Below are 12,015 nucleotides of genomic sequence, written 5' to 3'. Positions count from 1 at the left end.
AAAACTCCCCACTCCGACACTAAAATCTAAACCTCAATTCTCTTGAGAGGCTACAATATCAAATAAATGTTCTTTAAAATGAGAAAATAAGCTTGAGTGGACAATGTTTATTTTTAGCACTTTTTAAACCCCCACAAAAATATGCGCATCACCCAAGTATTACAATAATGATGTAGTCTTCCCTCAATGCTCCCTTTTAAGTCTGCCCAAGATCTATGTACTGGCAAGTGCACACTACAGTGCTTCTAACAGTGCCAGAACACAAGGGAGGTCTAATCCACGTGACTTTACTACAGCACAGTTCAAACTCAATAACTGTCTGGAAAAGTTAGGTCAGGTGTCTTGGGACATTGGCCTGCTAAACCCACGGTTGTGAGTTCAAGCCTGGAGGGGGTCATTTAGGGATTTGGGGCAAATAGATTTAAAAAAAAAATCTGTTTAGGGATGGCAATAGGTCCTGCTGCGAGGGCAGGGGCCTGGGCTTGATGACCTCTGAAGGTCCCCTTCCAGTTCTATGAGATAGTACAACTAGGCTGCGGTTGTGTACCTATGTCAGAGCTTGAACAACGGAGAAATAATGTTTTTGGGCACTGATAGTTTAGTTACTGTAAGCTAGTTACTGTAAGCTAGTCAACTAAAATTGACAAGTAAAAACAGAAGTGATAAGCCTTAGCTCACTAGGACATAGGTATATTACTCAATTGTAGACTAATTTTTTGTCCACTACAGCCAAAATTGAGTGAGGTACGTGCTGCTGTGCTTTGCTGAACTGGGGCCTAAAACAATTTTAAAGTAAAACAGTAACTGCCTCACATTTTTTTTAGAATGAAATTATTAAATCAGAATCAGGAAAGGAATGACAATCAATTACGTCCACTGATATATATCTGCACCATGAGCTAAGTGCAATTTTACTTCACAGCTCTAAAACACATTGTAGAAGACATTTCAAAAGCAGTAAAAAGCTTTTCCTCAAATGCTTATGTACGATATGAATCGACTATTAAAGCTTACTACGTAATTCAAGTTGATCATCCATTTAATTTTTAGGTACATACAAGAAATTACAGGAAGTTACAGCACGTATTTTATAAAAATAGCTGACAAAAGCTTCAGATTTACAGTCACATATCTAGCAGTTCTGCAATTATCAATAAACTTAATGCATTATACAAAAAAAAAAAAAAATCTACATTTTCTTCTCCTGAGGTTATTTAATTTTGGAGAAATTCTGGAATGGAGAGAAATCACAGGAAGTAAAAATATCATTTGCTATTAGGCTCTTACTCAAAAAAGTTTTGTATCACTATAAAAACCATGTAAGAGTAATCTTTTTCAGTTTCTTTGAGTTGTCACAGGATGGAGATAGTATTCACCCTTTCTGAAACAGGGCCAGTTTGCATTTTGCTACATGTTTTCTTTAGTAGAGCTGTATTAACAGAATTGTAGTTTACGTTGGCATGTTTTCTTTATGAATTTTGTGTTTTTCTGGGTCTTTTTTAAACAAATGATTGCTTAAATGGTGCTTAAGGGCCAAGCAGATTCTTTTCTCTGTTAAGGTATGACCAATTAAATTGCACTCCGATAATTCTTTAGTAAATCTACAATTCCACCAACTTAAAACCATGGAACAGCATTCACAAACTCATGCTATGTCTAAACTGCGTGGTACCCTCAGCAAAAGATACGCAGATTGTACACCACTTTTGCACCTCTCTTGCTGACAGTTCTGTCAGGAGGGGCCTTAGCCGACATTTGGCCCATCCACAAGAAGAAATCCCTTCTTCCTTGTAGAATGAGGAAGACAGGGATGTCAGCAGAATGCTCTCGACATGGCAGATTTCTGCTGAGACCCCTCTGGTCTCCCGACAGACACCTGCAGTCTAGACATAGCTTAAATGTTTGCAAATGGAAGACTAAAAATTTCAGTCTAAGAACAATGAGCAAAACATTTACGAGTGGTTAAGGATGCATGCTTAAATCTAGAGACACGAAGTCCTGTGTAGCTTTTCATATAGAGTTACATTAATTAACAAAAAATAGGTCCATTCATGGCTATTAGTTGGGTCCTACCAAATTCATGGCTGTGAAAAACATGTCACCAATAGCGAAATCTGTTCCCCCACGAAATCTGTGTAGTATATGGCTGAAATACACAAAAAGCCAGACTTCAAAAGGTGAGAAGACCAGTTTCTCAAACCGGAGATTCCAGCCCAAAAAGGGGTTGGAGGAGAGGGATTACAAGTTTATTGTAGGGGATTGTAGTACTGCCACCCTTACTTCTGCACTGCATTCAGAGCTGTGTGGCTGGAGAGTTGAACCTGTTGGCCAGGTGTCCAGCTCTTAAGGCAGTCCTCTGCACACAAGTGTCAATACTGCAACCCCCACTACACATCCCTTTTCTAGGTCATATTCTGTGCACAGTCTGTTCTCAACTGGCCCTTCACCCACTCTTCCCTGTGTGAAGGGGTCCAAAGTTAGAGGAAAGAAGATAGAAAAGATTAGGAAAAAAGATTTGTCTTCCCTCTTCACTACACAGGAATTGCCAACATGGGGTATGGCAGCAACTCCCCAAAAATCTCAGCCACCAGGGAAGATGTCCCTGTCCCGTCCCGTCCCCACCCCCCCTCCCCCGACAACCAGTGACTGCAAGGCCCCAAAAATCTTAGCTGCTGGCAGAGACTTCCCCCCTCCAGCGGCAGCTAGCCCCCAGTGTCCTTTTTTGAGTGGGAGACGTGTGGGGTTAATTCCACCACCGATATTTCAGAGTCAAATTTCTAAAATAAAATTTTCAAATTTTATAGATTCCTAGGACCAAAAAACTGACCATAGACAGGAACTCAACCAATGCTTCAGGTTACCCCAGGACTTTGAATAACAGAAATTGAGACAAGAAAGTAAGATCGCTCAGTTGCCCTGTTCTGGTCATTCCCTCTGAATCACCTGGCACGAGCTACTGTTGGAGGCCACATCTACACTATGAAATAAATTAGAATTAAAGGCAGTTAGCTTGATATTACCATGTGACAGTCTTCACTGTAAATACCATTAGCTTGATTCAGGTAACACTAATATTGCTATCATAATATCATCAGTACCTGATGGAGGTGTAGCATTAAGCTCAAATTCAAAAGTTCAAAGTGCCACATCTTAAAGATCAAATTTATTAGCCTCCAGAGATGGCCTGTATGTAACCCACAATGCTCCCCAGTTCTCCACTCTGGCCGCTGTTCTCCAGGTGTGCAGCAATTAGGTAACAAGAAAACCGTGAATTTCAAATTGAGCCCAGGAAGCCTGTGGGGTCATGTTTGTATGAGAGCCTGAGAAACGTCTCTCTCTTTATTATTAGCACTGTGAGAGCATTCATCCATTATAAATAGACCCTGCACCAAGTTCATGGTACTATCTCTACACCTGGTATTTTTTTCTGCACTGCCTGGCACCAGCCACTGCCCCAATGCACCACGTGGCAGCAAAGCTGTTTTGGGGGCTGTCCTTGCATAAGAGGCCAAGAAACTTCTCAGCAGTTTACATTTGTGCGTGCCCCTCTTTCTCCCCTACAGGCGCCATGGAGTCAGGGTCTTTCCTGTGCTCAGCCACATCACATGGTTAGCCTCTGACCCAATAAAAGGATGTGCCTGCCGCTCGGTGCTGACCATGCTACCAAGCAGCTCCATGCCCTAGCTTGCAGGTAGTTAGGGTTCCAAAGGCAGGAAAGATTTTGGGGGGCTTGCAGCCACCAGGGGGAAATCTCCCCTGGCAGCTAAGATTTTTCAGGGCCTTTCTGCTACACAGGGAGACTACTTCAACTGGCCCCACACTGAAACCTCCCATGCCTCCTGCCCCAACAACAAGGACCCGGGCGACCAGCTGCCACCAGGGGAGAAGTCTCCCCAGGTGGCTAAGATTTTTGGGGACTTGCAGCTACTGGGGGGGCAGGGGAATCTTCCCATGGACAGCTAAGATTTTTGGGGTGTTCCTGCCATCCCCTATGTTAGCAATTTCTGTGTAGTGAACAGGGAAAACAAAAACCTTTTCCCCTAGCCCTTTTTATCCTCTATCTCTGGACCCCTTCATGCAGGGAAGCGGGGGTGGGGGGCAGCCAGTTGAGAATACAGACTGTACACAGAAGCAAACTGGGAAGCCAAATACCCTCTTCTCAGCAACTCTCTTTTTTCAGAAACTTTACTATCAACTCTTTTTTCATGATTTCACTGTCCCTGAATTCAGGGATCGGCTTAAATCAAGAGGGGGGGGGACAGTCAGTGGATGGCCAGTTGAGAACACACATACATGCTGATTTTTATAAAATGCTTGATGATTCAGTTACAGAAGAAAGATGGCAAAATTAACAGAAATCTTTCTTGATGCCCTATTTTTCCTTCCTTCCAACTGAAAAAAAATGGACACTTGCTTACCATGGGAGGGGAATAAGGGCAATGCAATGTAGGAAGATTATGTCAAATACCAGCAAAAATATCCAGACTGCTATTGGAATGAGGGAATTGTGGGATAGGTTCCCACAGTACACTGCTGCAACAGTTGATATTTGCTGATTGACTGGGGCAGTAATAAGTTGTCTTTGTGAGGAGCACACAGGGAGATGAGAATAGGTAAAATTAAATTTATAAAATCCAGCGTTACAAAAATCGATTAATAAATTTGAACGTATCTCATTATGTAGACAGACAGAAAATAGGTTATAGAGCTAGAGATCATGGGTCAGCCCCAGTATTGCTATTCTCATTCACATTTCTTTGAAATAATAGTTACTGGTTTACTTGAGACAGAGGGAAAAGCAGGGGGAGAAATGGGAATGTCAATCATGTATTAGTAATGTTTATGAATTAATGATTTGAAAAATAAGGGCACAGGTACTAGACTGCAGACACAATAAAAGCTCTGGTAGGTTGGGGAAATGGGAGGGTGCCAATTAATTGAATATTCTGGTTAACTTATACTTTCTCAATGGAATACAAATTTTCAAAGACTTAGAATATAATAAAATAAAAATAGCACAAAAATAGTATATAAGTACTCACCAATTCCATAGTACTCTACTTCAGAGTGGCTGATTTCTTGAAGCACTTAGGTATATAGAAGTAAAGTTTTCTATACAGTAAGTCATCTTACGACACTGCATGTAGCTATGGGCAGTGCATGACACTCAGATTATTAAAAATGCACTTAACAGAACTATACTGAATTTTAATCTTTCTTTGATTATTCAGAATCTTGCAGTGTCTTACAGTCATCAACACGAATTACTGTAGCTGTAGAAGGTGTAGGAGATTAGGCTGAATTTGTAATGACTTCATGATACACCCTGGAAGCTGTTTTTTTGAAAATAAAATCTCACATTGGTTTGCTTACTTGTCTTCTGTCCCTTTTGCATAAGAGTGAAATCCATAATGTGCAACCAGTTACTAGATTAAAGATTTGTATCAGGAGATATCAGAAATACCAGGTAATTAAGTGCTGGATAACAGAGCTTTTACTGTATTATGAAAAGGGATTCCTGCCAAGGCTGCTCAAAATACGACCTGTGTTTGCTGAATAAAAATATTAAAAAAAAATTCCAACAACAGTATCAAACTGTATTAGCTTGTAAAAAATGCCTAGGTATGGGTGGGGGGGACGGAAATCAACGGACATCTATTTTAATTCCAAGTATTCATGATATTACAATAAAAATTAATAAAAAGTAACAAAATAAAATAAAAGTAACAAACAAACAAAAAGATTATGTTCAACAGCCTACTGGATTCTTACCTTAACACCCTGAATAAGACCATTCATTAGAAATGTATGCTGAGGAAATGTTTCATGTAAAACCTAAGGGGACAAAAACATTTTAAAATTTACGTTGTACCTAAATTAAGAAACAAAAGAAGGGAAAAGGAGAAATCACGACAAATTTAATCCTCTCAGTAATAAGGAAGAGACAAATGCAATTTTACTAATCCTTGTTAGAAGTTTATCTATCAGAATCAATAGAAGTTTTGGACTTGTCTACAAGAATGAATTACACTCATATAAAATAAGATATGAATCTGAACTACAGGCTGAACCTCTCATCTGGCACCCCTGGGACCAGACCTGGACGAGAGAATTTGCCAGACCACAGAAGGTCAATATTGTCTTGCACATTACCAGCACTTCCACTGCTTAATGAGCTCTTAGAAGACACTTAGTGTAAACAACCTTTATGGAACCACTGGAAACTTGGCCACACCCATGGTAAGCGGTTGTCTGGCTAACTAAAATCATGCCAGATTACAGATGTTGCTGGATTAGAGTGTGCTGAACTAGAGAGGTTCAGCCTGTAGTTTATTTATGCTGATATTCTTGAGTGTACCAGGACAAAAGTGTTCTTCTCTGTAGCTTATCTTGTATGGGAAAGGATTTAAACTGAACCAGAAAAAAAAAAAGTCATTCTTATCCTGAAATAACCATGTCCAAACAGGAGTTCCTATCAATATAAACACACCAAAAATACTGGAGTACAATTATACCCAAATAACTGGCCCAAATGCCATTTTCAGTCTAATTTGTTTATAAATTATTCTTATTAGCAGGATAATTAACTATTTGAAAGGATGTTGAAAAGTTAGAAACTTATTTTAATAAGATCTGTACACACCTTTCCAACTCCCACACCAATTACAGACATTAAGCCTCCAATTTTACAGTTATATGGCTTTAGCCATGTCTTAATTTTTTCCTATCACGAAGATTACGTCAGTCAACTATGCTGCAATGAGTGCAGACCTGGTGGCTCTCTAACAGTTATGCAATGGGGGAAGGAGAATCTAAAGTTACTAGTACAATTATGTATAATAACCAATAATTATTTATATGCTTAAGTGGATTTTTGTTACAGGCCCTGAATAAAGCACATTAAACAATCACATACTTGTTCTTGAACTAGTCCAATAATTAACTGTCAAAAAAACTTGCTAGACTATTACCGCTGAGGCATTTTATCAATTGCTGTTACTTAGTTCTGTCTATTAGAAGAGTAAAAGTGCATATACAACTTCCATGAATTAGACAAAGAAGTGGATGTTATAGTTAAAAAAGGAAATGAACTAAAAAGACCCAGGTAATTAGACCAGTCAGCCTAATGTTGATATCTGGAAAGATAATGAAACAAGTGATTAACCAATTAATTAGTAAGTATCTGAAGGATAATATGGTTATAACAAATAGCCAGCATAGACATGTCAGGACCAAATCAAGCCAAAACAATTTCATTTTCCACTGACAGACTTTTTGATCTAGTGGAGAGGTTGCAGACATGATTTTTCTTCCCTCTGGAAAAGCTTCAGACTGACATTCTAGAAAGCAAACAGGGAAATATGACATATATGAGAACTACTTTAAAGTGAGCACACAACTATTTGAAAGACGAGACTACACAAGCAGTTATGATTTGCTGGATCATTGGAAGGTCATAGCTAATGGCATTCCATAGGGGCTCTCCTGAGTCCAGAGCTTTCAATATTTTCATAAATCATTTGGATAATGGAGTGGAGCGTATTCTTATAACATTTAAAGATGATCCCATGCTGGGAGGCGTTACAAGCACTTTGGAGGTCAGGATTAGAATTCAAAATGATCTTGAGAAACTGGAATGTTGGTCTGACTGTAACCAGATGAAATTCAACACACTCATCCCTCGTTTAATGAGTATTTTACTTATGAGTAGTCGCTAAAACAAGGGATACACATACCTGCATATGTTCACTAGTTTAGTGAACTTCCCCCGCTAATATCAGCCAGCTGCGGGGTCCCTGGCCAGGATGCAGGGATACCTGCAGTCCTGCAGCTGAAGCTTTCTCCCTCCCTTCCCTCAGACATGCATTGCCTGACAGCCCCATGGCTGTAGGAAGAGGGAGAAGGCTCTTCACCTGGTTCCCTCCCCTGCACTGGCAGGAATGTGAAACTGACCAGACATGAGCTGATCAGTTTCCCGGTCCACAAGCCATGGGGAGACTGGAACCAGCCTGCCCCTGCTTCCCAGCTCCTGCCACTCTGGGAGCCAGGAAAATGATCAGCTCTGGTGGTTCCTGGTTCCCATCCCTTTGCAGGAAAATTCAACTTATGCAGGGTTGCAGGAACAACCCTTGGGTAACTTGAGGGTTTACTGTATTAGTTCCCCTCCCACACCCACCCCACAGACCTCAACCTCAGCCAGGTTTTAACCCCTCCACCATGGCCCCAAACCGCCTGCAGCAGCCCCAAACCACCCCCAGCATTACATCCCCTCCACCCCAGCAGCAGCCCAAAACTGCTCCAGATTTAGATTCTCCCTGCAGTTCCAAACTGCTGCCAAGCATATGCCCCCCACCCCCCCGCGGCCCCAAACTGCCCCCAGCCTTACACCCCACCCCCAAACAGCCCCTGCCTTAGACACTCCTCCTCCTACAGCCTCTTGACCAGAGCCACTCAACTGGGCGGTTCCACCAGCCCTCCTGTTCCAAAGCAGGTAACAGTTGTTAAAACCAATTAAACTCAAGTGTTAAGGTTTCAGCACCTAGGCATAAGGTAATTGCTGCCCCTATGGATAGCGATAGCTAATGGAGATGGCAGCTATCTCTATGGATAGATCTGTCTGAGGCAGCAATATTAAGAAACTGCAAATGGCTTCTTTAACTTGGAACTGCCCAGCTGGCAACCTTTAACAAATCTAACTGGACCCATGTTTGGGTCCCAACCCATAGGTTGGAAATTCCTGCTCTATATACATACACTACGTCCTATTTCTGGAATCAAATTATTCATATACATCAGAAAAGTACCTAAACTCAACTGGTTTATGTCAAGTTACAAGCACCTGGAACAAACTGGAGACTTTTCCATGCATTTTAATGGGAATTTAGGGTCGTTCTTACGAGTTTTCACCTAAGAGCAGAAATTTGGGAAATTTGGCCTCGTATAGCAAGGGATGAGTGTACAGACAAATGCAAGCACAACAGGAAGAATATGTCAAATGCATAATGACAACATGAGGGTTTGTTAGTTAGTGGTATTAAAAAAATATCTGTTGGTTGTAGTAGAGCACAGATTGAATATGTCAACAATGTAATGCAGCTGTGAAAAAGGTTAATATTCTGTGGTATAGTAATGGAGTGCTGTAAAATGGGGAAGTCACTACCCACTCTACTCAGTCTCAATCAGGCCTCAAGTGGAGGAGTGTGCCAAGTTCTAGGCACTACACTTTAGGAAAGATACGGGCAAACTGGAGAGAGTCCGGAGGAGACTTACACACCCAAGGAAAGATTTAGAAAATCTTACCCCCCAAAAAAGAAGCTAATATTGGACATGTTTAGCTGTCAAAAAAGACTGAGGGGAGTTAGTCTTTCAACATGTTAAGGGCTGTTAATAAAGAGGGCCCTGGTCAAGTATTCCCCATATGCACTGCAGAAAGGACAAGCAAATGGCCATATTTACAGCAAGGAAACTTTAAAAGTTAGATATTAAGAAAAAAAAACTTTCTAACTTTGGAGTAAGCTTACAAGGGAAGTTGTGGAATCCCAGTCATTCAAGGTATTTAAAAAAAAAAACAACTAGGGCATACAGGTGACAGGAATAATCTAAAGTTTGTTTGGCCCAGCCTCAGCACAACAGGCTGGATTTGATGACCCTTCAAACAGCAGGTAAGCTTCTGTTGTTATCATCATTAAAAGTTAATTCAGTGTTGGTGAATAGCATCAAGAGTAACTGAATAGGAACCTAAGCCTACTACTTAAAGAGCCTATGTAGCAGAAAAGTGTCAAACAAAAGTGTAATTTAACTGTCATGAGAATGCATAACTACCATTCTGAAGGTACTAAGAAACAAAGTAATAGTGCTTTTCAAGCAGCACTGAATCTTTAACCTGTTGAAAGATTACCAGGATGTTACATGGACACTTTTCAGTGAGAAACAAGACAAACACTAGCATACATAACTAAGACTGTTTGGCAACTGCTGTAGCGCTTCAGTGTAGACACTCAGTCTCAGACCATTTCTGGTCCTCCCATCACCGTAGTCAGCCCACCTCCCTAAGAAGGAAAAGCTAAGTAAGCAGAAGAAATTTTCCACTGACATAGCACTGTCTATAGACAGGGTTAAGTCACAACGGCCAAACCACATATCTCAGCATGTGGAGTTTTCAGGCTCCTCAGAGACACATTTATGATAATATAAGGACCAGTCCTTCTTAGGTAGTCTTGATTCAGAAAGACTTTACATCATTAACCAGAAGATAAAAGGCTCCCATATCTTATTACCAATCCTTTAAATGACCTAGATACCTGAAGAATAACTGCCTTCTATAAGGGTTTAAGCAGCCATAAAATCTAATTCTAACAAGAAAAATCTTTAAGTTTTACTGCAAATGTTATGCTAACAGCCGCCTACAGTGCAGTACAAATTATAATATTTACTGCCCATAATTGTTAGGACTTGCAAATAAAGCACACACTAAATTCCTAATATCAGGAATTGAAATCTCTGTGGATAATTTATTCTTCTAAGTACTTTTTATTCTAATAAAAATGAACCTTTGAATACACTTACGATAGAGCACCTGCAGAGCTGTATCAATGAATTTCAGATCAGACTTGCAGTCCCTCTTACAGCCCAGGTGTGGTCTTATTTAGCAGAACACCAAATGTACACATCACACTGGCTTGATACAAACAAAGAGTCAGAGAGACCTCAAGCTGCTTTACTAAAGCAGTAAGGAAATAGGGAATAAAACAAAACTCATTTAAAACCAAAAAGTCCCAGAGAGTATGAAACAGGATCTTTACAGTAAAACTGAGCTCTGACATTACTGTAGAGAAAACCGACTGCCAACACTTACTTTTAGCATAGGAGTTGTCAATAGGCCCCAGGCAAAGAATTCCAGGAATATGACCACCACTGCATGGTACACACTTGGTCGACCAATACCTTGTTGCTAAAAAAAAGAAAAAGGTGTTTAAATATAAATAGTGCATATCTTTTGAAGTGATTTCCCAAATTATATTAACAGTTTGAAATAGGAATAAGCCTTCAATTTGACTTACAAATTAAAGGTGATCTGATTGTGCTGGGTTACCTGGGTAAGGAGAAACTGATCAAATCAGCAGTTACACACACACACACACCTCAAATGCCTAGCATGCAGCCACCAGCCATTCCCCATATGACAGGTTTAGGAGGCTAAAAGTGCACAAGTTATAGGCAGTATGAATGATTTGTAGAAGCAAGGAGTAAACAGACCAATAATGAGGTCTAGGGGAAAAGCTCTAGAGGAAAGAAGCCAAATTTCTGCACTCAAGACACAAGGTAGAGGCTTCTTAGATTCATCTAAGACAATGAATCTCAACTTGTGGACCATGGGCTGCTTTTGGCCCAGTCAGTGCACAGCTGCAGCCCACAAGATAACCTCAGTGGCCTGCAGCTAACCAGTCTCTTAAGTACTGGCCGTAAGCCTTGCTCAAAAGTAACTCTTGCAAATCTCAAGACCAGCTTCCCCAACCTCCAGCTGATTAGGAGAAACATCTCCCCAAACCTGTGTGTTAGGAGCCAAGTTTCTGCACTCTATGCCAGTGTTTCCCAAATTAATTTGGACACAGAACACTTCTGGTCTTGGAATATATTGATGGAACACATACAGGCTTGTCTTGGGGGGGGGGGGGGGGGGGCGTAACAGGACAAGAGGAGTTAATATAGAAAATTTGCTGTATGTAATGCTCAAAAGTTGATTTAAAAGAGTTTTTTCTAGACGTCTTATTTTACAGAGAACAAAAAACAAAATAAAATAATCTGAATGAACAACTATGTCCTTCTGATAAGAAGGATGACCAGCTATCCTATAATTATAAAACAATAAAGTAAAACTCCAAAACATCAGCATAACAGCTAAAAAAGGATGGTTGGTGTCATTCTTTTGTATAAAAATATAAAGGACAATATTCAAAAAAAGGACCGTACTTCCTTTAAGCTTAAGAAACATTTTATGAAAAGGGAATAAAATAG

General features: G+C 40.3%; 1 protein-coding gene across 1 annotated transcript in view; it reads right to left on the bottom strand.

The window, feature by feature from the left end:
• MFSD14B (major facilitator superfamily domain containing 14B) overlaps nt 1-12,015 on the bottom strand; it is a 59,952-nt gene that overhangs the window by 27,572 nt on the left and 20,365 nt on the right. Inside the window, exons 2-3 of the mRNA XM_074995094.1 lie at nt 10,856-10,951; nt 5,773-5,835 (exon numbers count right to left, since the gene is read on the bottom strand). Of these exons, the coding sequence (XP_074851195.1) occupies nt 5,773-5,835; nt 10,856-10,951 (159 nt within the window). The remainder of the gene's footprint in view (nt 1-5,772; nt 5,836-10,855; nt 10,952-12,015) is intronic.

The sequence above is a fragment of the Carettochelys insculpta genome, chromosome 5, assembly GCF_033958435.1.
Source record: "Carettochelys insculpta isolate YL-2023 chromosome 5, ASM3395843v1, whole genome shotgun sequence".
Classification (NCBI taxonomy): domain Eukaryota; kingdom Metazoa; phylum Chordata; order Testudines; family Carettochelyidae; genus Carettochelys; species Carettochelys insculpta.
Note: the sequence above shows the minus strand (reverse complement) of the source record. Positions and strands in the feature narration are given on the sequence as shown.